Source organism: Magnolia sinica, chromosome 6, assembly GCF_029962835.1.
Source record: "Magnolia sinica isolate HGM2019 chromosome 6, MsV1, whole genome shotgun sequence".
Lineage (NCBI taxonomy): Eukaryota > Viridiplantae > Streptophyta > Magnoliopsida > Magnoliales > Magnoliaceae > Magnolia > Magnolia sinica.
This window is the reverse complement of record NC_080578.1, coordinates 88408243-88435343: the sequence shown is the minus strand read 5'-3', so window position 1 is coordinate 88435343 and position 27101 is coordinate 88408243. Positions and strand designations below refer to the sequence as shown.

General features: G+C 39.5%; 1 protein-coding gene across 1 annotated transcript; it reads left to right on the top strand.

Moving 5' to 3' along the window:
* Positions 1-3707: 3707 nt before the first annotated feature.
* Positions 3708-4100, top strand: LOC131249706 (glycine-rich cell wall structural protein 2-like). Its single transcript, XM_058250481.1, has one exon. It carries the CDS (start codon positions 3708-3710, stop codon positions 4098-4100), a length of 393 nt encoding a protein of 130 aa, XP_058106464.1.
* Positions 4101-27101: the final 23001 nt, after the last annotated feature.

The following is a 27101-nucleotide window of genomic DNA, read 5'->3' as shown; positions in this document are numbered from 1 at the left end:
GAGTAGAGCGAGCTAACCGAGCTAGCTCTGTTCGTGTACACCCCTATGCTCTGGAATGTATAAAAATTGATGGACGGTGTGGATCTAAAATATAAATCATTGTGGGCCCATAAAAGCTCCATGCGTTGAAAGTGGGTTGTCTAGCAAGAAAAATCTATTTGGGAGAGAGAAATTGGATGTATCTTGGTCATCGGTGATGATGTGGACCAATGAGAAGCAACGGTCAATAGGCGCAGATTTCCTATGAAAGCCTTTGGCAGGAAGTTCTTGAGCAAGGATGCTGGTTGGGGCCTACTGAGATGTTTGTGAGAAATACACACTGTCTAGCCCTTTCACAAGCTCATTTTAGGACGTGTGACCAACAATGAGGTGTATCCAACACTCAAGTGGGCCACAAAAGAGGAAACAATGGGAATTCAATGAGCACCGTTGAAGCATTCTTATGACCATAAAATTTTTATACCAGGCTATATTTTTGGTGTTTTCACTTCATCCCATTGGGAATGATATTATAAACGGTACAGATAGTTCATGAACATCAAGGTGGATATCAGGATAGTTTCAAAAGTAGGAATTTCTTTCCCCAATTTTCCCTCTCATGTGACCCACTTAGTTTTGTATCCACCCTATTTTTGGTCTCATATTTAAAATGAGTTCAAAAAAATAGATGAACGGAATGAATTTCTCACATATATTTAAGTAGGCTCCACCCAGCATCCTTGCGTAGGAACTTCCTACTAAAGGCTTTCTAAGGAAATCCACGTCAGCGTTCAACACATACGATCCGCATTCCTTCGGATGCGGATTTCATGCGAAAGCCTTCTGCATGAAGTTCCTAAGCCGGAAACTTAGGTGAGGCCTACCATAATGTTTGTGAGAAATCCACCTCATTCATCCATTTTTTGAGATTATTTTAGGATTGGTGACAAAAATCGAGCAGGATCCGGGACTTAAGTAAGCCGCACTAAAGGAAAATGTGTGTAGCGAAATTCCTGTTGTTAAAACATTCCTGGTGTCGACAGTAATCTTTATATGCCATCTATACTATTTATAACGTCATTCATATTGGGATGAAATGAAAACAAAAATAGTATACAGATTCAAAGCTTCTGTGGCCACACGAATATTCCAATTGTTGACGTTCAATAATCACGTTTTTGGCCCACGTGAGTATTAGAGACGGTTATTTTTTACCTTAAGTCCTAAAATGAGCTCAAAAAATGGATGAATGGAGTGGATTTCTCAAAAAAATCACCTCCGGCCCCACCTAAGTTCCCAGCGCAAGAACTTCCTGCGGAGGGCTTTCCCAGGGAATCCCTGTCCCATTCCTCCAAGGTGTTGCCTGTAGAGCACCCTCAGGATTTACCACTGTATGACCCATTTACGGCCCATTTACCTTTTTAAGCCCACTTCTTTTTACCTCTCTAAAATAAGCCTCAGCTGTACGGACGACTTGCCAAAGGTCGAAAATGCCCCTGCTTTTTCAGAAACGTGATTTCTAAAAGCTACGGTTAGACCTATGGCTATGGATTATAACCGTAGCCATAGATACCATATTCCGTAGCCATAGAGGGACTATCTAGGGTGGGTTCGCGGAACTTCCGGCCCCCCGCCAGTTGCTAGCCTGTCCGGCGAGGCCACGCCCATCTGGCGGCCCCCTATGACTACAAATTATAACCATAACCATAGACAGACTGCCGCGGTGGCAGTCTGTGCATTTTTTTCTTTTACATGGAGATTTTTATTCTACCTACAATTTTCTCTAATACATATTTATATAAATATGTATATATAAGCATATAAAATTTTTTTCACTCTTTTTTTCATTTCTTTCTTTATTCATTTATCAAGAATATCTTCTAAACCAAAATTAGTTACTTGAGGTACCCTATATGATTTTGGGGTAGGAGAAGCTACTTTAGCCAACCAACCTTGTTATTTTCTAAGATTCCATCATGTTGATGGTCGAAAATCCATTTCATTCACTTCGCGGTCAATTTCATTCATTTCATTTACTTCGCGATCAATTCCATGCATTTCACGGTCAATCCCGACACACGGGGCTGACCCCATCTAGACACGGTTGACCCCGCAAAATGCATGGAATTGACCGTGAAGTGAAGTGAATTGACCGTGAATTAGAATCTATGAAAGTTCAATAAACATAAATCAAAGCAAAGCTAACACCCCAATCACGCTACAAGCTTCACCTCTTAGCCCTAGCTAAGAGGTTTAGCTAACCATGGATCTGATTAAATAATTCTCAAAAGAAAAGAAAATAAACAAAAAAATAGGAATTCTTTCTCACTCCCTCTCTCTTACTGACGTTCCCAGCCACTCGAATGGATCCCTCTCTTTATTTCTTCTCTTTCTTTTATAACACCACCAAGGTTGGTCGGCTTGGAGACTTGCAGAACCAGCTTTCTTTATGCAGTGCAATTCAAAAAATAACACCGAATTGCTCACCTCTGTTCAGCAAAAATGCACAGATGGGTTGCGTTTGAAGTGAATCCGAGAGGTAGGATCGCCCAAACTAACAAATCCGACCACATAGGATGGTAGAAACTTGCTTGGATAGCTACTGGACGGTTCAGATTGACGGGTCGATCACCGCCATGGTCGTACAACCGTTCGCAAAAATCGGACTATGTCCAAACGTGAAACAAAGCCTGCGTAAGACAGTTACGTTGTGATGATGGTGGGGTCCATGATCGGTGATTCTTGGAAACTCCATTCCGTCCACTGGATTCCCCTCGCAAAACCAGTCGGGTATGGATGACTTTTGTCAGTTTTGGTGTGGCCCATAGAACTTTTCTTGCTTCCGTTCATTCCATGTTTGAACGGTTAAAACCGATCAAGCTATCCTGTTTTAATTCCCTCTTCTAGTTCTGGGTCATATGGTCCTTGGGCTTCGAATGGACGGTTCGGATTGCTCGAATAGACACTCATGGTGGCCCACATCAGCACCCCACATGGACAGTGTGCGAATGCTGGAATGAAAACAGAAATTCCGTTTTAAAGATGGAGAGCTTGGTCAAACCGAGTTTGACCGACTTGAGTGGTCCGGTGCACAGCGGGCGTACACCTGCTGTGTACACCGGCCACATGAAGTGGGGTCCATCTTGATGTTTATGAGAAATATAATCCATCCATCCTTTCTTCTAGCTAATTTAAGGGGTCAAACCCAAGTTTGAAGCATATCTAGATAACAGGTGGGACCAAATCAATGTTTTATGTCCTGATCTGTCCATTGGTCTACTTCCAGAGGGATCTAATGGCTGCAATTTTACATGTACGGTTAATTTATGGTCCTCAGGCCATATATACAGTTTCAATCTAATCGGATGGTGGGAACCCTATGATCTTGAATTCTGGAAGACTTTCAGGACACTTGAACTTCAGTTTCTCTATTTTCTCGGATCTCTGGCATGTAACTTCTTCGATCTCGGTCCCCAGGGGTCTGTCCCTTAACTTGGTGATTCCTGAGCATTAAATCTATGCTTTTAGTATCTTTTTCAGTCCATGCTCGTACATTCACCTTACATCACAAACACAATTAAAATAGGGCGTTGTGTCATGTTTGTAAAATTCGATAATAACTGGGGTCTAATATGCAATACACATGATTATTCATTAGATTCATTAGCTTCTTCTGGATATGGCTCTGCTGGCTATGGTGCAAATACAAGGTATATGGAGCTGCAAGTATGAATGGTCCTAGTTCAGCTGTTGTTGGTAGTGCTGGGACTATTCCTGCACAATCAGGCCAATCTCCATGTGGGGCCACGGGTTATGGGAACCAGGGATATGGTTATGGTGGTTATGGTGGGAACGAGGGGTATGCTAATCCTAGCAGCTATGGTGCTCTAGGGGGGCATGCTTCAAGCACCCGAAATGCTAATGCTGGTGGTGGTGGGGGAGACCAACAAGGGGCAGGTACTGGCTACATGGGCAGTGGCTATGGTGATGCCAATGGGAATTCTGGCTATATGAATGTAGGATGGAGGGGTGATGGCTATGGTGCCACCCAGGCAAATGGCCCCTTTGGTGGTTATGGTGGTGGTTACGGAGGTGATCAGTCCAAGCAGGCTCAACAGTAGTGAAATGCAGCTGGCTGCGATGTCAACTGGGTATTTCTTATTTTGAGGAATCTTCCTTTTCTTACTCTCAAAATCTGGTTTGGATCGTTGTCTCGCTCATGGAGGGATAGCTTGTGCAGATGAAAGCGGATTTTGGGACTAGTTGGATTGCTTGAATCCTAGTAGTTAGCAGTGGTAGCTATTTTTCTAGTATATAATGAGTAGTTCTGAGTAGCAACACATACCTCTCTCTAGTTTTTGTCTTGAAGTGCAGTTTGTTATGTTTGGCTTGTTTACTCGCGCTTGCTTTAGCTATATTCTGGAGCCTTTTCCTCATCTCTAGTGTTAAAGCTAGAGTAGCTTGTATTAGACTATTTACCTTGTGTGCTTGGATACTTATGTTGTTTTGTTTTTTTTTTTTCCTAAATAATATGGCATTAAGCATTCTGATAAAAAATAAAAATAAAATAAAATATAAAAGATTCAATTTATAACTAATTAATCTAGCATATATAAGGAGTTAATGGAGCAAACTTATCATGGGAACAAGATCCATTACCTCCTAGTGCAACTAGTAGAAGTATACATGTACGTAAGCAATTCCAAATATGGCATAATGATTGTAATACAATTCTTATAAGATAGGTTAGAGTAATACAATTTAAGACATTCCTACATGATTATCAATGTCGATTCAAGACTAAAGGAACCACATTCAATATTTTCACAATTACAATGTCTTTATACACTTAAGCTTAAACTACCTTAGAATTTAATGAAATGAGGAAGCCATGTGGGATATCCCTCACCTTGGGTGGGTTCTATCCTTGATCTGGTGTCTTTACAAAATGAGTTCAAGAGTTTTAGAAATTAGATAAGTATGCGTTTAGGTTCTTAGTTAGAATGTGCACATGAGTCATTAATCATGTGATTTAAATGAATTACTTGATCTTGGAATTGGTTGAAGGGAAATATCCTTCATGGGGGACAGTCGCAAACAGCACCTGAATGAGACATCATAAGATTAGTGAGTCACTACTGAGTTGACTCAGTTGGGATTCTCAATTACAATCCAGGTGAGTGTAGGGTTTAAGGAAACCATCTACTGTAGTAATATTTGTTGGGTTCCAAGATGAGGGTTCTCAAACTCTCTGGAGGTGGTATCTGCCATTAGTTTGAGGTTTATTTTAGATTCAACTCAGTTGGAAAACTAGACAAGTCAACTCGTGATTGAGTTGGACGAAATTCCAATTGAAGCCAGTGGGTTTTTAAGCTTCATACCTGGGTGGAAGTTTTCTTCTATTAATGGTAAGATAGAAACCTGAGTCCTTCCTCCTCTAACGGCTGACTGAGTTTGCAATCTGGTTTTGTAAACAGTCATCGAGTCAACTCGTAATGGTTGTTTGAAGTGGACCAGGGATGGGTTTTTGAATTTGTACTTTATACTGGGAGTAGCCCTCTCTACAAGAAATAGGCCTTTTACCGACGAAATTATTGCCGACGAAGTCATTTTCATCAGTAAAAAACCACTCTTACCAACTAAATTATTTTTTGTCAGTAAAAAAATTTTCCCGATGACTTTTACCAAAGAAATTTGAATTTCGTTGGTAAAAAAATTTTCCTGACGATTTTTACTGACAAAATTATTTTTCATCGGTAAAACTTTTTTCCCAAAGATGGTACGCCGCTTTTACCAACATTTTTTTTCATCAGTAAAAAACTTTTCCCAACGATTTATTTCGTCGTTAAAAATTCCCGATGAACCAGATAGTTCGTCGGTAAATATTTTTGTAACAAATAAAAACCGTTGCTAATAATATTTTTACTGACAAAATAAATCGTCGGTAATAATATTTTTACCGACGAATCATAACCGTCGAGAAAAGATTCCCGCCAGGACCAAAAAATTCCCACCACAAAAAACCGGACACTTTTACCGACGAACACTTTTTCGTTTGTAAAAAAATACATTTACTGACAAATTATTTCATTGCTAAAAATAAATATTTCTAATGAACCAAATAGTCCGTCGATAAATGTTTTCCCAACGAATAAAAATCATCGCTAATAATATTTTTACCAACGAAATAAATCGTCAGTAATAAAATTTTTACTGACGAACCATAACTGTCAAGAAAAGATTCCCACCAGGACCAAAAAAATTCCTGCCCCAAAAAACCGGACACTTTTACCGACGAACACCTTTTCCTCGGTAAAAAATACATTTAACGACGATTGATTTAGTCGCTAAAAATAAATATTTCTGACGAACTAAATAGTTCGTCGGTAAATGTTTTCCCAACAGATAAAAACCGTCGCTAATAATATTTTTACCGACGAAATAAATAGTTGGTAATAATATTTTTACCAATAAATAATGACCGTCGGGAAAAGATTCCTGCCACGACCAAAAAAATTCCCACCACAAAAAGCCGGACACTTTTACCGACGAACACCTTTTCGTTGGTAAAAAATACTTTTACCAACGATTGATTTTGTCGCTAAAAATAAATATTTCCCTCTGTAGGTAAATGTTTTCCCGACGGATGAAAACGGTCACTAATAATGTTTTTTACCGACGAAAAAAATCGTCGGTAATAACCCTAATGGTTTTTTTACTGACAAATAAAACCTGTCGGTAAAGATAGTATGTTTGTGTGTGTGTGTGTGTGTGTGTTTGTGTGTGTGTGTGTGTGTGTGTGTGTATACATACTTGAGAAAAAATTAAAATATAAGAAAATATTTGAGATTTTGAAAATAAAAATTTAGAATTTGTATTTTAGATTTTTTTTAAAATATTTTATAATAAAAATGATATTTTATTAAAAGTTTTCAAAGAAAAATTAATAGTAAAAAAATATACATTTTGAAAAAAAAAATGTTATTTTTAAATGGAAATTGAAATTTATCTGTGAAAAAAATAATTTACTAAATTATTATGCACATCTACTAATTGAACCTTTAATCATTTTTGGACATCTAAATCAGTCCCGATTGAAGAGTAAATAACTTCATATGTTTAAATCAAATTTCATTTATATTGTTGATCAATCTTGTATGCCCAATATCTTTCTCATATGTAGCCTGATCGCGGTGAGTAACTAATCAAATTGAGGGTATCGATTAGTAAAATAGAGTGAATGGACCGGACATGTAAAATGGGCCAAATATTCTGGTCAGAATTGTGACCAAACTTATTGACCTTGTGAGAACCTAAAAATTCAATATGGCCATCCGTTGCACTTGCTCGGCCCCAGCTCTTCAGCCCACCATGAAAGAAGTCGTCCAGCTGCTGATTGATGCAGATCTGTGCCAGTTTGATGGTTACAACTTGTTGGATAAGCTTAAGGATTCATCAAACACCATCAACCCTTAAAACTCATTAGAGTTATGATTAGAAGAAGATTTGGTAGGAGTGTAGAAGGAATGTAAGAACATAAGATGCGAAAACTACTAGCACAAACACATGTTGGCATGACACATGTGTAAGACCCGTGTCCTAGTCCTTACCGTTCCGTTGGCTTCCGCGGTCCTTCTGGTCGAATTCTGACAATCCTCGACCCCTATCCAATGTTTGCACGCGATCCTAAACCGGGTCCTGCATACCTAAGTCGGTTCGAACTGAAACTTGTATCTTAGAAACCGCGTCGTCTCCGCGGTTCCAACATCGCGACTCACGCACCGAACCGATACCCAAGCCAAAAGATGTGGACCTGCATTCAATTCGAAGAAAACGCCGCACGTTGCGAATATCGAGGAAATCTCTACGATATGTCGCATCGATCAATGTCAAGTACAACCCTTACCCAAAATACAACAACCCATCCCTACCTTTTCAAAAGTCCACTCTCTCTCTCCACCTCACCATTCCCTTTTACAATTTCAAACTCACTCATAACTCTTTTACAAATATTTCAAACTAAACCATACCCTTCCATCCCCTTCCTTACATCATCTCATCCATATGACTCCTATTATCTCACTCTCTCTCTCTCTCTCTCTCTCTCTCTCTTTTCTCAAATCTCTTAAGCAACCCCAAAAATTCCATACGTTCAAACACTCTCCCAAGCCAAGCGTGGCCCACCCTCTCATCTCTCATCCCCACCATCAAAATCCCATCAACCTTCATCAAAGATGAAGGCAAGGAGCTTAGGAGCCTAAGGGCGCAAGAAGAAGGAAGAAAGGTGGGTGATCCTCCATTAATTACAATCTTTAAGGGCCCACTTGTTGTGGGACCCACTTGATGTATGTGTTGTATCCATGAGGGGCCCATAGTGGCAGGGTCCCTCTATCTCTCTCTCTCTCTCTCTCTCTCTCTCTCTCTCTCTCTCTCTCTCTCTCTCTCCCTCTCCCTCTTTCGTTGAATGGTGATGATGGTGAAAGGGTGAGTGTGGCCCACCATGAATCACATATTTCATGTGGGACCCATCGGATGAATGTGTTGGATCTACCCCATCCAGCCCATTGATGGGCCCGGATGGAAGGAAAACATAAATATTAGATTGATCTAGGTCAAGTGGACCACGTTTATGTGGAACCCACCTTGATTAGAATGATGGGCCACGTCCATGTGGGACCCACCACAATGCATGTGTTTATCCATACTGTCTAGCGTCCCTGGACACTGGACGGGTGTGGCTAACGTGGAGTATGTGCATTGACATGGGTGTGTACTTGCAAGCTAACAAAAAAAAAAGAGAGAAGAAAATGGTGGGCCACTTATGTAGGCCCCACCTTGATGTATGTACTCAATCCAAGCCGTCCATCCTTTTTTTCAAGCCATTTTTGGCGTTGAGCCAAAATTTGAAGCCAATCTGACTTCCTAACGGGCCATAGTATGGATAAAAAAATTCTCACCATTAAAATACCCCCCTGATGTTTCGGTATGCCAAAACCCCTCAAATATTGGGCTTGATGCATTTGTATTGAGTCATATAATCCAATGGCTAGGTTCGATTTGTCTGAGGCGGGCCCAACCTACCAAAACCCACAGGACTTGTGATTTCAAAAAAAAAAATAACAAAGGCAGCAGCACAGGGACGGGCGGACGAATTGGCAGGGACCCATGATCCCAGCTGTGGGCCCCACCATGATGTGTGTGGGATATCCACTCCATCCATTGGGTGGGCCCCTTTCACTGTGAGCCCCACCCCAAAAATCAGCCTCATCCAAGGCTCAGGCGGCCCACACCATTGGAAACAGTAGGATTGGACACTTACCATTGAAACCCTTTATGGGTCACGGAAGTTTTGTATCAACATGAAATTTGTTTTTCCTCAACCCATGGTCCACGTGACCTTATGGACAGATTGGATGCAAATAAACAGTACAGTGGGCCCAAGGTCCAAGTGACCTTATGAACAGTTTGGATGGTGCATAAACATTATGGTGGGCCCCAAGTTGGATAGAAAATAAACATTTTAGTGGGCCCTAGGTCCTTGTGACCTCATCAGCAGGTTGGGTGGAAAATAAACATTATGGTGGGCCCCACTTATGTATGTATTGTGTCCACGCCTTTCATCAATGTGGACCTCCACCATGAAGTATGTAATTTATCTATGCCTTCCATCCCTATGGGACCTACCGTGATGCATGAGTTTCATCCAAACTGTCCAACCATTTTGGAGATTATTTTAAGGCCATGTGTTGAGGCCCATCTTAGTGTATTTGTGGGCCGTCCATTGAGGCCCACTTTGATTTGTATAAGGCCATTTGTTGAGGCCCATCTTAATGTATTTGTGGCCGCCCACTAAGGCCCACTTTGATATATATGAGACCATGGTTTGAGGCCCATTTGATGTATTGGAGGCCCATGGTTCGAGGCCCAACGGGATGTATATAAGGCCCATCATATTATGTTTCCACCATGGTTGAGGTGACGATCTCTATAGTGGGCTATGCCTTGGGAGCAATGATGGTTTGACGTCCACATTGTAAGTACAATGTTGGTTAAATGTCTGCATTGTCACTCTCCTTAGGGCCCATTGATAGGCCCATACTTGTAGTGAGTAGGCCATCTAGGCCATCTATGTTATGCACAGAGCCCATCTCTACATAACATGTTTAGTATAGGTCCATGATTCATGATCATACGCATCATGTGTATGCCTGATAGGAGGAGTGACTGATCATAGTATATGCCTTCGGGCAGATTGTTTGGTGGCTCCCTGATAAGCGGAGTTGCCCTACATGAGCGCGTTGTATGTGCATGATTGTTGTATTACTGGTAGTGTGATTCATACACTTGCATTTGTGTGATTATGATTATTGTATTCCCTAGCGACATCAGGGCCATAACCTCCACAGACACATCGTGAATGACAGGATTGGATACCGAAAATACTGTTTCTAGCATTGGGGCGCCATAGATGTCCCTGGGTGAAAATTCCTAAACCCGATGGTACCAGAAGATGACTCCAACGTCGAGACCGAGTGGATATATGAGCGCACGAGGGCCGAATACCAGGAGGCCACATCTCCCACTGTGTCGTGGTCGGTTAGAAATGGGTGTGGCCTTACTCGCCCGAGGGTAGAGGGCAAAACTAGGCTGAGTTTGACCAGCTCGTGAATGGGTCCGCTATCGACATGCCGGATAGGTATTGGCAGACTATTGGCCAAGCGGATAATGAGGTTTCTAATGCTCGCTTGGACTGTGCAGCTAGGAGAGCAGCAGTGCCACTTGGAGTGTACTAAACCCCGGTGATTATCCAGACTGAGAACTGTACTGATTTGATACTCTAGAGAGGAGCTGCATTGATATGTGGATGTGGATTGGCATGCTTGACTTGCATTATGTATCGCATGGCCTTGATATGGCTGATAGCATTTATATTATGCACCGCATACCCTTGGTACGGCTGATCGCATTTATGTACTCATCAGCATGATTCCGCATTACTCTGTCATTGCATTCTGAACACGCTCATATTGCGCGCATACTTACACCACCCTCCAAGCTTTCTATAAGCTTATGCACGATTGATGCATGTAGGTGACACAAGGACGTAGCCATAGACTTGTCGCAGTTGGAGTGTGCAGTCGAGTTTCTGGAGTTTGTTACTTTTGTTATATTGTATTTCCTTTCATAAGCAATGTATTCAAAAGTTTTTTTATCATAGTTGATTTTGTGATGGTGTTCTTGTGGTTATTGTTCGTGGGTTATGCTTGTGGTTATGCTCATTACGAACCAGATTGATGATTAGAAATCCTCCTTGTAGCATCCCAGGATTGGAACCTAGGGTATGGGTACCGAGATGATGAGAATGGGGTACTACGGAGGCTGTCGGCACCGGATTTGGCGATCGAAAATTTTGTGAGCCCGGTTTCCGAGTTCGGGGTATGACAACGTGTGCACAAGATCCAGGCTGTTCAAAAGTGGGCCTTCATAAATCATGTATTTTGTCCAAAAATAAGAGTGGTCTACTCATCAGGAGTATAACACATGCATAAGAAAAAGACATAAAAAATTGACAGACAATCTAGAATGTACAAGTGTAGCTCATCTAATGATCCAACCGGCTCGATTTTTCGGCCAGAGAACATCCATGGAGGGACCCACTTGACCAATGGCCCGGGTCCTACATACACATGTCAGACTGGCACACTGTCTCTAAATATGCCAAGTTAGTATTGAGAGACTTGTTTATAAGAGTTTTTCTTTGTTTGTTTGTTTTTGTTTTTTTGTCTCCCCCTTAAGTTATGATATATCTCAAAAATCATCTGTATACAAAACTCAGGTGGGCCATACCATGTAAAACTATGTGAAGACATCCTAAAAAATATAAAAGCACTTGGTGGGGCCCACATGAGTTTTGAATGCGGCTGAAACTTGGTCTGCCCTCATCCAAGTGGGACACACATAATGAGTGGGTTGGATATGTGAATCACATCTAAGCAGGCACAATATATGATTATGAATGTTTTAAGGAAACCCATCTCCACTACATTTACGTGAGTTACTCATTACCCTTTGCATACTGAGTAAATTTTGTGGGGTCCACCATTTATTTATTTATTTTATCCACTCCGTTCATCCATGTTAACAGATAATTTGAGGTCTAAAGAACAGAAGGGAAGCATATCCAAAGCTCAAGTGGACCACACCACAGGAAATAGTGTGATTGAACCTCTACCATTAAAAATATTTGTTGAAGGCCATAAAAGTTTTGGATTAAGATGATGTTTGTGTTTCTCTTCATTCATATCTTTTTTATATTATGAACAGGCTGGATGGAAAATAAACATTACTGTGGGCCCAAGGAAGGTATCAACGGTGGAAATAATTATTCCACACTGTTTCGTGTGGCATGGTCTACTTGAGTTTTGGATTTACTGAAAATTTGGGATCAACCCACACCGTTAGGGCTGTTCACAAGTCGAGTTAGCTCGACTTGAGTCAACTCGGATTGACTCGGCTTAAATGGCTGACTTGGGCCGAGTCAAGCTATTTTTTTGTAGTTCGTGTTGAGTTCAAGCCGAGTTCGACCAAGTGGTATTTCAACTTGACTCGACTCGAGCTCGACTCAACTCGACTCGTTATTAATTTTATAATTTATTAAATATTATATATATGGGGGTGTCGAACATGGGAACTTCTCATGAGGTCGAAATGTGTGGGCCCCACCATGATGGGTGTCGAACATCTACCCCATCAGTCAGATGCACCATTCCATGGTCGGCCTGGGGCTTAAAAATCAAGTCAATCCTTGAATTTTTTGGACCACACCACATACAAAAGTTGAGAGGGGTTACCTTCCATTAAAATATTGATAATCATTTGTTGGGCCCACCGAGATGTGGTTCACAAATCTAGCCCATCCATTATGTGTGTCCCACTTGGATGAGGAGTCAGACCAAGTTTCATATCCATCAAAATTTCAAATGGGCCCCACCAAGTGTTATTATATGTTTTAGGCATTTCTTCACATGATTTTAGATGGAATGGCTGTATACGATTGATTTTTGGGATATCCCATAATTTAACGGGGGCCCATCAAATGCGTCGATCGAATATCTCGTCAATTTATTTAGCTACGAGATTTCTAATAACCCTAAAGCTGACGTCCAGGATTTGCTTGAGAGAAGCTTCCAGATGATCGTGATTGGCTGGGATTCATCTTTCCTCAATAAGGAAATATTCTTTCCACCTTTCGCTGGGTAGGGATGCATTTTTGGAAACCATAGGGCTAACGAGGACTCTTAGGGTGAAGAGTGGATGGCTCCACACGCTACTGAACGGTCAGATTTTGCCAGCGGCGCTGTTGATGTGGATTTCCGCATTGGGAGAGAGACCGTGACGCCACGCTATCTGGAGTGGATTGTTGTGCATGTGAGTGTGTATCACCATGTGTAAGCCGAACGCGGTTACAGTCGGTGGGCCACCCCGATCCCGATAGACGGTCCAGATCATGGAAATGGTCCCTGATGGTGGGCTGTCATTAGCAATAGACGATTGGTCTATTTAAATTTGAGACGGGTTGGAGAATTCAGTTGAAATTCGCTGGAGTTTGGTCTTTTATTGGGTCAAAGCTCGTTTAACCCGATACTTAAGTTTTGTGCATGGCGTGTGCATACTATCTGTGCACATACACAGATCAGATGTGGGGTCCACATCATGATCTAGGTCGATCAACACCGTCCATTAGTCTTGGAAGGTCCCCTAATGGCTACAGATTAAAAGTTGGGAGGTTCAAGTGGTTAAGTGTTTATCTTTTAAGGGTTTACGATCAGTAATTGTAGATTATCGTGGGTACCGATCACTCGTGGGTGAAATCTGAGCCATACATTCCTCGTATAAGGTTTGTTAATTGCTCTGGACTGAAGATCAATCCATCTCTATTCTTGTAAGGGGTCCTACTTGTGGATTTATCCTTGATGAGTGTTGATTATTTCAATTGGGCTGTTAGTTTCTATTTTCAATATGTAAATTAGTAATCCCGAGGTGTGTTTAAAGGGAGATAGAATCTTTCTTTTAGCTAAGATCTCGCTACCAGGTTTATGTTAGTTCATGATGTTGGGAAGTGGAGTGGTTGATCCCATTTGCAAGTTGAAATTTACGATAAAAATTAAGGGTCGTTACATCTGCTGCCCAACCTCTCCTCTAGATTCAGAACTGTGTTGAAGTCACCTCCAATACAGCACGGACCCCACCGGGTAGATGTGAAGTCTGTCATCTCTTGCCAGAGGTTCTTACGTAAAATTCTTCCATCCTTAGCATAAATGAAGGATATAAGTAGGCGTTCCAATCTTCTCGAGAGACCAACTTGTAGGAAAATAAGTTGGTTTGATGCCCCTAACACATTGACATTCAAATAATTTATGTGAAAAATCTATATTCTCCCTCCATCACTCGCATTAGATAGTGAGGCATGATAACCCAGCCCCAGACTTGTTCTGATTCTATGATTATCCCTGACCATATAGGTTCCAGGATGGCCAGAATCCCTGGCAAAAACCTCATTACTAGTAATTTCAGAGTTTTGAGTGTGGCATTATTTCCCACTCCTCGGACATTTTAGATGAGGATACTATCCCATCAGACACTACATTAGAATTCGTAGCCCTCTTCTTCTGCCTCGACGACTTATCCGTCCAATTTACCAAATAAATACCTTACAAAACTTGAGTGGGGAAAGACCCCTTATCTCGGCCTGATACCTTTACTTTCCTCCCGAGGGGCACCTAATTCTATTGAGTCGTGATTTTTTGAGTTCCTTCTTTTTCTTTGCTGGTTGGGCTTCGGATGGTTAGCCTATTTTATCAACAATAGTAGCTTAACTCTGAGGATCCTTCCCAATAACTAAAATCTTAGCTCTCTGCCCTAAAACCAGTTTAGGGGGTGAAACCCATGGTTGAAGATGGATGGCGTCCTTTACCCATGTTAGATCCCGATGATGATTAAGGACAAACAATGAAAGGTCTATCTCCAAATGAAGACCTGAGGGAGGTCCCTTTATAAGATGATCGTCTTCAAAGAGTAAATGGTTGTTACTATGTGACTGGTTATCCTCCAGCTCATCATCTTCTGAGTTAATTACCATGAAATCTGCCACTATTGAGAGGTCGGGAATGCCTTCTCGGAAAAGGTCGCTTTTAACAACGCTAAATTTTAAACAATGCCCCTCCATGGATTTCAACGGGCTACAACCCACTGATCTAGCTCTTACTCTCCTTGTAAGAACTTGTTTATTATTATAGATTCTCCCACCTAGCTGTTCCCCATCCTCAAGGAACGAGGAGGGTTTAGACTAGTATCCAAGATGATCGAAGGTTCCCTATTGAGCTTCATGTTGTTTGGATTGATTAGGAACTTCTTGTTGTTGGACTAGGACTGAGGGGGTGGGAGACCCTCCCAACAATGCGCTAACAGATTGGGGCTGGATGAAATTTAGTTGGACAGTTGAGCTTTCTCTTCCTAACAGGAGTTGAATGTCCTCTGCTACAGAAAGGTAGAAAGTTTCCTCAGCTTAAATCTCCAGGGGAGGAGCTAGCGTAATTTTGGGGCTTCACTCCTATAGGGAGGATGTATTATCTTCTTGGGTCTCCTTCATTTTGTCCACCCCTGCTATCAGACGACTCCCCAAGATGGAGATGAGTTGTCCCTGAGCCCGGAAGAGGGGGTAAGTGAGGGGCTTAATTGGGGGTTAGAGGGTAATTGGGAAAAGGGGTGTAGCCTGTTCAGATGCAATGAGGAGAACATCTTAGGCCCTATCTTGGTCCTAAGAGGATAAGTGAGGAGAAATCCAACTGATGTCTTCATTCCCATTAATTTCGGCCAGGGTTGAAACATTTTGACAAAGAGGTTAATCTGATGAGCGAGGGACTTGTTTAGCAAAGGATGCTTCCACCCAAGCCTTAGTTGAGATCCCTGTATCCTTTGTTAGATGCACCAGACACCTTGAACATTGTCTTCGATAGATGTCCTTGGGGCTCTGCCTCCGAGTTGGTTCAGGGTATCTAGTTTTACTGATAGCTCTTCAATTTTTGTGAAGACTGGGTAGGTTTTCCTTGCTGCCACCAGATTAATGACTTGGAAGATGTCCCTAGCAACCCAGACGTAATACCACCTTTAAACGAGCAAACACCTAAAAGATACCATATCTCGACATCACGTCAATCTCCACCACCTGCTCAAAATGTTGGCCAAGCTCCACTATCGCCAATTCGAACCACGATTATGTTGGGATTCCATAAATGCGAATCCAATAACCACTTCTCCCCGACACCAATTCTAAATCCCAGGCCTGAACTTGCTCAAGACCCATTTGACTATGCATATATATTCCGATTAGATAAGAAATCAATCAATTCTACATGAGATTTAAACACCATTAGAAATCTCTTGTCAGAGATTCTAGTGAAATCTATAGTCGAGGAAATAAATCTTGATCCCCAGATGGCATCAATCGAATGAGGGGTTTTTTTTTAAAAAATAAAAATAAATTAAGTGTGTACATATTTCCTAAAAAAGATTTACAGCAATTTGGGCCTCCCGGGGAGAAAAAGCTCCTAGGAGCGCCAAATCATATCCCTGTACAGACTCAAAAAATCCAAACCTGAATCGAGACGACATCAGGCCTCCCTTATGGAGCCCAGACCAATCTTATCTAAAATATATGGGCCCCTGATGCATGCCGGGAGGTCTCTAACAGTATCAAATCTCGATTGATATTGATTCATTGTAGCGGCCTTCGCCCAGCCATCGGCTGGGCCATTACCTTCTCTCAGGATGAGGGAAATTGAGAAAGTACCCCTTTCCCTCAACTTGGTGATCCTAGCCCACCAATATCGCCACTTCCATGCTGGAGAGGACTTCCCAATGAATGCATCACCACACATTTCGAATTAGATTCTAGCATAATCTGATTATACCCAAATCGAATAAGTTACAGACACATGATTAACTGTAGTTGTACCAACCAGAGCCAGCTTCAGGGCTTTCAAGCTTCGATGCCACTATCTTCTCATCAGTATGCGCGGTAAGTGGTTCTGAGAGATGGGCTACATCCTGAGATTTTAGTTTGGGGTGAGTAGAAGCTGCTTCGAGGAAAAATCGTGGAGGGGGGTGGGGGTGGGGGGGTGTTAATGTACTAAAAGATGTAGGAGCCTCAGTTGCTGTGGGGAGCGGAGTTCCACCCGCTAGACTTGGGTTGTGCCCTTCCACTCTGGGATGTGCTCTTCTCACTGTGGATAGGGTCTTTGATGCTAGAGGCTGGCTTCGGGCACGAGTGAAGGATGCCCTAGGTCTTGCAAACTTGACTGATACCTCCCTATCATCAATTATTTTTTATCCCTGTCTGTCAAATTTGTGATGACAAAATCACTGTTATGTTATATATAACTTGCTTAAGTGAAGCTCTCTCAAAGATCAACATTCATGAACAAGCTAAGCTCACATCAAGCAAAGCTCACAAGTACAAGGATCAATCTTGAATGAAAGAACTGCTCACAAGACAAGACTCAAGATCTTGAATGAAAGAACTGCTCACAAGACAAGACTCAAGCTGCAAGACTTCAAGAAGAGTTCAAGGCAGTTTGTACACTTTCAAGATTGAGCTACATCAAGGTTTGATCTACATCAAGATTACAAGGCTCATACTTCAAGGTCACTTGTTCCTAATGTTTCAATGTCCATACTTCATGATTGAGGTTTGATTGACCATAGGTTGACCTTAGAAGTAGGTCATTTCGGATACATAAACTGAATGTTTATTTTACATGTGATTGGTCTGTTCTTCGACTAGTCCTAGGTCTTCTTCGACTAGTCCTAGACTTGCTTCGACCAGTCTAAGATATTCCTCGACCAGTCGTGAGTTTGTTACAAATTCCGGATAAAATCTGTTAGCCTTGGACTAGTCTAGGAATCTGTTCGACCAGTCGTAGGAACAGTGTCGACTGATCTTCGACTAGTCGTAAAACCTTCGACTCGAAGTCTAGCGATGGTTTACAGGACCTATGACCAGTCGTAGAACGGTCAAAGTATATCCCGCCGATTTTTTCAAATATCTGTTATGGCTTCGACTAGTCGAAGAGCACTCTAGACCAGTCGAAGACCCGATCTTCTCACTTATAAATAGTGCACGAATCTCAGAAGAAATCATCGAATTAATTATAGTATTCAAGCCAATCTTCGTCGAACTTCTGAGAGATAATTCTGTGCTCCATCTAAGCTAAGTGTGCTTATTTAATATTCTTCTTTCCTTAGCTTTATTTTAATTGATTTTGTTTCTGCTATTCCAATCTGATTTGAAAAGAGGAATTGTTATTCCCTTTCTTTGGAATCAAAATCAATTAAGGCAAGCCCTATTTGGTTTAATTTAAAATCTATTAGAACTAGAACCATTGTAATCGAGTACTGGACATTGAACTTGGACATTCAATCATCTACTTTGATTTGGTTCTACCGGGCTGCTACAACGAAGAAGATATTCAGGTATTTTACATATTGTAAATTCCTTTCTATTATTTTGGTTTCTTTCAAGATTTGCCAGAAAAATCTTGTTATATTGGTTATCTGAGGAAAGCCAGGAAAACTCAGAAGTGGGGTTTTTTTAATTGTGTAAGCCCACATACAAAGACACAATTGTAAGGGTTTTGGGTGAACCTGGGAAAACCTATTTTTAGTGAACGCTAATATCCCCTGTGTGAGGATATTAGGAGTGGAGTAGCTTTTTGTGTGGCTGTTGTTTAACAGTTGGTGAACACACAGGCGAACCACTATAAACCCTTGTGTTGTGGTTGATTATTTTATACTTCTTATTTTTAATTATTCTTTTGTGGGTTGTATGTATGGTGGTGAATGTTGTAATCATTTAATTCAAGCTTTGTGAGAATGTTGTAATAGTTTAGAATTTATTTTCAGCTATTCCTTTATCAGCTTGAATTTTAATTTCATTTGAAAGTTGTTCCAGCAAGGTTGCCCTGCCATTTTTATGGTGTATGGCTGTCCCTAGAACAATACATTTTTTATTACAATTCATTTCAATTCAGTTTGTATTTAATTTTGTATTCCTCTTCGATTTGAGACTTGATACAAAGATCTTTCTAGAAATAAGGTTGTCCTACCATAAACTCTGTTTTTGGTGTAAGGTTGTCCTTAGAACAACGTTTGTATCAACCTCTCAAGATCTGAATTTTGAGGTCATTTTAATTTACTGCATTGTTATTCACTTTGGCTATCATATTCTTTATTATTCCGCTGTTATAAGTTTTTATTTGGCATTGTCCTATTCACCCCCCCTCTAGGACATATAGCTTGGCCTTTTCAAGTGGTATCAGAGCCTAATAGCTCTTTTTTATTCTTGGATTTAATTCCTGAGCTAACGATTTAAGCTATTTAAGATGTCAAATTTTGATAGCCTTTCAGTCACTAGGCCTCCACCCTTTGATGGCTCCAACTATGCCTATTGGAAAGCCAGAATGAGGATCTTCCTCAAATCAATGGATGAAAATGTGTGGCAAGCCACAGTGACTGAATGGAAACCTCCTGTCATGGAAGTTATTGGGTTAATGGTTCAAAATCAATGAAAGACACACCATATTACCAATGGACCACTCTTCAGAAAAGTGAGAGTAGTGCAAATGCTAAAGCACTAAATGCAATTACTTGCACACTATCACCGGATGAGTTCAAAAGAATCATTTCCTGTGATACTGCAAAGCAAGCTTGGGATATATTAGAAATGACACACGAGGGTACTACAATTGTCAAAAAATCTAAAGTCCAACTCCTCACAACCAGATTTGAAGAAATTCATATGGAGGAAAATGAAATGTTTATGGACTTTTACACTAGATTGAATGACATTGTAAACTCAATGTGGGGTCTTGGCAATAAAATCCCAGAAAGTAAAGTGTGTGCAAAAATACTACGCTCACTTCCTGAACGGTTCAATTCTAAAGTAACCGCGATCCAAGAACTTCGTGATACGGATAATATGAGGGTAGAAGAACTAGTTGGTTCACTATAAACCTACGAGTTAAACTTTAAAGCTCCTAAAGGAAAATCTATCGCACTAAAATCTTCTAAATGTAATTCAGAAGAAAATTCTGATTCAGAAGATGATATGGCTCTTTTAGCTAAAAATTTTACAAGATTTTCAAAAGCAAGAAAAGGGTTGATTTTCAAAAATCAAATGACAAAAAGAAGTTTAGACCCAAATCTCGAAAATCTTTGAAAGATAGTCAATGTTACAACTGTCTAGAATATGGGCACTTAGCAAATAGATGTCCTAAAAGGGACAAACCCAAGAAGAAGGGTATGTTGGCTACATGGGATGAATCATCTGATTTTGAAGGTTCTTCTGAATCAGAAGATTCTGAAACTGAGTCAACAAGTGAGGAAAATCTGAGTAGTGAATGTGAAAATGAAGATGATCTTCAAGATGCTTACAATGCCCTATATAAGGAAAGTTGTAAAATTGCTGTCAAACTTAAAATTCAAAAAGAAAAGTTTTCTAAACTCAAAAATTGTTTTGAATCACTTGTCTTAGAAAAATCACAAATTTCAGATTGTTTTGAAAAATCAAAATGTGATTTGGAAATCAAAAACTCACTAATTATTGATTTAAAATTTGAAATTGAGAATCTTAAAACAGAAGTATCTTCTCTTCTGAGTTTAAAGGACACATGGAAATATGCCTAAGGTGATCCAAAGTTAGAGAAACTTTTATCCGGATCAAGAAAATGTGGCGATCGATCCAGGTTGGGCTATGATAAAAATTTACCTCCTAAACAAAAGTATATTCCTCCTATGTTTGTTAAAGGAGAGTCCTCAAACTCAAAAGTGAAAAATACTTATCAAGATTTTTCTAAAAATTCAAAAACTTTTCAAAAACCTAGAAACAGCCATGTCAACTTTAATCAGAAACGAAATCCTCTAGCTGAAAAGATAGTTGATTTACTCAAGGAGCTCTTAAAATCTAACTCTATAGGTCATTCCTACAAATGTACACAAAAGAAGACCAACTATGTTCCTAAACCCAAAACAGTTATGAAATGGGTTCCTAAAGTCACCTGCTTGGTTGCTCACACTGCTTTCAAAGCAACAAGTCATTCAAAGTGGTACCTAGACAGTGGATGCTCCAGGCATATGACAGGTGACAAAGCTTTATTCACCGATCTGAAAGATATGACTGATGGTTCAGTCACATTTGGTGATGGTAGCAACTGCAAGATTATAGGCCAAGGTACGGTTCAACTTTTTAATCTTCCAGTGTTTAAAAATGTTTTATACGTTGAAGGCCTAAAGCACAACTTGCTTAGTATATCACAAATATGTGATAATAACCATAATGTTCGGTTTTCTAATCAAAGCTGTGAGATATTAAATAATAAGGGTTCTGTAATATTAACTGGACATAGAACGTCTGAAAATTGCTATATTATTAGTGAATCCAGCTCATCTAATCAAACATGTTACATGGTCCATACAGACGAGACTGATTTATGGCACAAACGTCTTGGACATGTACATTATCAAAATTTATATCGATTGAGCAAACGAGAACTTGTAAGAGGTTTACCCAAACTTCAGAAATTAGATAAAATATGTGGTGAGTGCCAGATAGGCAAACAAACAAAGAACTCACACAAAAAGGTGAATTCAAATACCACATCAAGACCACTCGAACTTCTCCACATGGATCTGATAGGACCTACCAGAATGGAAAGTCGTGGTGGGAAAAAGTATATCCTGGTAATAGTTGATGACTTTACCAGATATACGTGGGTAGTCTTCTTAAGGGACAAATCTGAAACCCTTGAAGAAGTAAGAAAAGTTCTCAAAAGGATTCAAACTGAAAAATCTTCTCAAATCAGTAAAATTCATAGTGATCATGGATCTGAATTTGAGAATAGCAATTTTGAGAAGTTCTGTACCGACCAAGGAATATTACATGAATTCTCTGCTCCCAAAACTCCACAACAAAATGGAATTGTTGAAAGAAAGAATAGGGTGCTTCAAGAAATGGCTAATGTCATATTGAATAGCATGAAGCTCTCTAAAAATCTTTGGGTTGAAGTAGTCAACACAGCTTGCTATATTATTAACCGAGTCTACACTAGCAAAGATAAAAATAAAACGACTTATGAATTGTGGTTCAATAGAAAGCCTACTGTTAAATACTTTCGAGTTTTTGGCAGTAAATGCTATATTTTACGTGATCGTGAAAATTTGGGAAAGTTCGATACAAAGAGTGATGAAGGTATTTTTCTAGGATATTCTTTAAACAGTCGAGCTTATAGGGTCCTGAACAAAAGGACTGGTGTGATTCAAGAATCCATTAATGTTGTCATTGATGATCATTTAAACACACCAATTTCTAATTCAGATAATGATGAAGTACTAATCATTGATAAACCCGATACTTCATCAAATCAGACTGATTCTGAGTTGAGGACTGTTAAAGATCATCCAACCACACAAATTCTTGGAAACCCTCTCACCGGTGTTCACACCCGTAGACAACTTGAGGATATATGTAATTATGTATGTTTTACATCCCAAATTGAACCATCTAACGTAAAAGAAGCTCTGGCTGATGAGAACTGGATTGTTGCGATGCAAGATGAACTCAACCAATTCGTAAGAAATGATGTTTGGTATCTCATACCAAGACCTAAAGATAAACACATCATTGGAACAAAATGGATTTTCAAAAATAAGTCTGACGAGTGTGGAAATATAATTAGAAACAAGGCTAGACTGGTGGTACAAGGTTATACTCAAATTGAAGGGATTGATTTCGATGAAACCTTTGCACCAGTAGCACGTCTTGAATCTATCAGACTATTTATATCCATTGCATGTTTTAGAAAGATAAAGATCTATCAGATGGATGTGAAAAGTGCTTTTCTAAATGGCGATTTACATGAAGAAGTCTATGTTGAACTAATGGGATTTGAAGATTCCAAAAATACTGATCATGTATATCGGCTTAAAAAGGCGCTTTATGGATTAAAACAAGCACCTAGGGCATGGTATGAGAAACTAACGAAATTTCTTTTAAGTCATAATTTTCAAATGGGATCTGTTGATAAAACTCTGTTTGTTAAGAAACATAATGATCATATCTTAATGGTGCAGATTTATGTTGATGATATCATTTATGGATCAACTTGTACTGACTTGACTACTGAGTTTGCAGATTTGATGAAATCACAGTTCGAAATGAGCATGGTTGGGGAATTGACTTATTTCCTTGGATTGCAAGTAAAGCAACAACCTGAAGGAATATTCATTTCTCAATCTAAGTATGCCTTGAATCTAATCAAAAGATTTGGATTTGAGAATGGCAAGAATTTCGATACTCCTATGAGTACTACACTGAAACTGTCAAAAGACTCTAATGGTAAAAATGTTGACTCAAAACTTTATCGGAGTATGATTAGTAGTTTGTTATATTTAACTGTTAGTAGACCTGATATTTCATTAAGTGTTGGTATTTGCGCAAGATATCAATCTGATCCAAAAGAATCTCACTTGATTGCTGTCAAGCGAATTATTAGATATGTCGCAAGTACTGTAAATTTGGTCTCCGGTATCCTCATGAAACCAATGTTCAATTAGTTGGGTACTTGGATGCTGACTGGGGTGGTAATCTAGATGATAGAAAATCAACTAGTGGTGGTTGTTTTTTTATTGAAAATTGTCTAGTTTCCTAGTTTAGTAAGAAACAAAATTCTATATCACTTTCAACAACTGAAGCTGAGTATATCGCACTGGTAATGCATGTACACACTTGTTTGGATGCAACGAATGCTAAGTGATTATGGAATTAAACAGATTCTATGTTATTACATTGTGATAATTCCAACGGTGCGATAAATATTTCAAAAATCCTATTCAACATTTTCGTACTAAGCATATTGACATTAGATTTCATTATATAAGGGAATCGGTAGAAGAAAAAGTTATATCTCTAGAATATATTCCTACGAAGTTCACGTGCTGATATTTTCACAAAACCTCTTGATAAAAGCAGGTTCAAAAAGATGAAATTTGATCTTGGCATGTGCATTTTAAATTGATTATTTATGCCTTCTTGTATTATAGTGTATATATTTGATAGATTGAATTCTAATAGAATTTGCAAGAAATATGAATTCTAATAATCCAGATTTTGTACCATCTGATGTTGATGCACGTCTGAGTGCATTAGAGGGTAAAGTTGAGAATATTAATGTTAAGTTGGAAAACATGTCTGTTGCTCATGATTTGCAATTCAAGTACATGCACAAATATCTTAGGCGCTTGAACAAAGGCATGCACCAACTTGATCCTTCTATTCCTGCTCCGCCATCAAGTTCTAGTTCTGACTAGTTTTTATGAGACTTTTGGTCTGTAATAACTTTATTACTTAGCACTTGTTTGCTTGAGTTTGAGTTGGATTTTATGCTGGATATTTGTTCTTGATGTAATATTTATGCTGGATATATGTGATGCTATCTTGAGTATCTATATGACTCTTTTGCTATACTCTCTTACTTCCTCATGTTTCCTCTCATGACTTCCTTTATTTAGTTCTCCTTTGTCATATTGTGACAAAAAGGGGGAGAATGGTTTGTTCTTTATGTGATTGTGAGAGGAGTAGCATTGGTTATGTTTCTCAGGGGAGTTAGGGGGAATATATGTTTGATCTTGTTGAATGAAACTGGTTGAATCCTAAATTTGGATAGATAGACTCAATGTGGTAAGCTCCTGATCTTAGGTTAGTCGCGCGCCCCAACCGAAATCCTGGCTATTGGGAAAGTACATGTAAGTGCTATAGTTTTTATCCCTGTCTGTTGTCAAATTTGTGATGACAAAATAACTGTTATGTTATATATAACTTGCTTAAGTGAAGCTCTCTCAAAGATCAACATTCATGAACAAGCTAAGCTCACATCAAGCAAAGCTCACTAGTACAAGGATCAATCTTGAATGAAAGAACTGCTCACAAGACAAGACTCAAGATCTTGAATGAAAGAACTGCTCACAAGACAAGACTCAAGCTGCAAGACTTCAAGAAGAGTTCAAGGCAGTTTGTACACTTTCAAGATTGAGCTACATCAAGGTTTGATCTACATCAAGATTACAAGGCTCATACTTCAAGGTCACTTGTTCCTAATGTTTCAATGTCCATACTTCATGATTGAGGTTTGATTGACCATAGGTTGACCTTAGAAGTAGGTCATTTCGGATACATAAACCGAATGTTTATTTTACATGTGATTGGTCTGTTCTTCGACTAGTCCTAGGTCTTCTTCGACTAGTCCTAGACTTGCTTCGACCAGTCTACGAAATTCCTCGACCAGTCGTAAGTTTGTTACAAATTCCGGATAAAATCAGTTAGCCTTCGACTAGTCCAGGAATCTGTTCGACCAGTCGAAGGAACAGTGTCGACTGATCTTCGACCAGTCGTACAACCTTCGACTCGAAGTCCAGCGATGGTTTACAGGACCTACGACCAGTCGTAGAACGGTCAAAGCTTATCCCGCCTAATCTTTCAAATATCTGTTATGGCTTCGACTAGTCGAAGAGCACTCTAGACCAGTCGAAGACCCGATCTTCTCACTTATAAATAGTGCACGAATCTCAGAAGAAATCATCGAATTAATTATAGTATTCAAGCCAATCTTCGTCGAACTTCTGAGAGATAATTCTGTGCTCCATCTAAGCTAAGTGTGCTTATTTAATATTCTTCTTTCCTTAGCTTTATTTTAATTGATTTTGTTTCTGCTATTCCAATCTGATTTGAAAAGAGGAATTGTTATTCCCTTTCTTTGGAATCAAAATCAATTAAGGCAAGCCCTATTTGGTTTAATTTAAAATCTATTAGAACTAGAACCATTGTAATCGAGTACTGGACATTGAACTTGGACATTCAATCATCTACTTTGATTTGGTTCTACTGGGCTGCTACAATGAAGAAGATATTCAGGTATTTTACATATTGTAAATCCCTTTCTATTTTGGTTTCTTTCAAGACTTGCCAAAAAAATCTTGTTATATTGGTTATCTGAGGAGAGCCAGGAAAACTCAGAAGTGGGGGTTTTTTTAATTGTGTAAGCCCACATACAAAGACACAATTGTAAGGGTTTTGGGTGAACCTGGGAAAACCTATTTTTAGTGAACGCTAATATCCCCTGTGTGAGGATATTAGGAGTGGAGTAGCTTTTTGTGTGGCTGTTGTTTAACAGTTGGTGGACACACAGGCGAACCACTATAAACCCTTGTGTTGTGGTTGATTATTTTATACTTCTTATTTTTAATTATTCTTTTGTGGGTTGTATGTATGGTGGTGAATGTTGTAATCATTTAATTCAAGTTTTGTGAGAATGTTGTAATAGTTTAGAATTTATTTTCAGCTATTCCTTTATCAGCTTGAATTTCAATTTCATTTGAAAGTTGTTCCAAAGGTTGCCCCGCCATTTTTATGGTGTATGGATGTCCCTAGAATAATACATTTTTAATTACAAGTTTTTCAATTCAGATTATATTTATTTTTGTATTCCTCTTCGATTTGAGAGTTGATACAAAGATATTTCTAGAAATAAGGTTGTCCTATCATAAACTCGTTTTTGGTGTAAGGTTGTCCTTAGAACAACGTTTGTATCAACCTCTCAAGATCTGAATTTTGAGGTCATTTTAATTTACTGCATGTTATTTAATTTGGCTATTATTTTCTTTATTATTCCGCTATTATAAGTTTTTATTTGGCATTGTCCTATTCACCCCCTCTAGGACATATAGCTTGGCCTTTTCACTCCCCATCATCAATTATCTTGCCATCGAGGATGTCCTGAGCCGCATTCCCATTTGCAGCATAAAGGAAGCGAACGAAGGAGAATCCTCTTGGCCTTGAGGAGTTCAGATATTTGGGGATATACACATCCACCACCTTGCCATATTTTCCAAATATCTTCCCAATGTCCTGAGGGTTGCAATCGAATGGGAGATTGCCAATAAAGAGAGAGAAGTTTATAGTCGAACGGGAATGCCCGTCTCCCATAAGGGAGGGGCAACAAAATCCCTAGAAGCAG

Excerpts from the sequence above, each read along its gene's own strand:
- LOC131249706 (XM_058250481.1), top strand. The coding sequence starts at position 3,708 with ATGAATGGTCCTAGTTCAGCTGTTGTTGGTAGTGCTGGGACTATTCCT.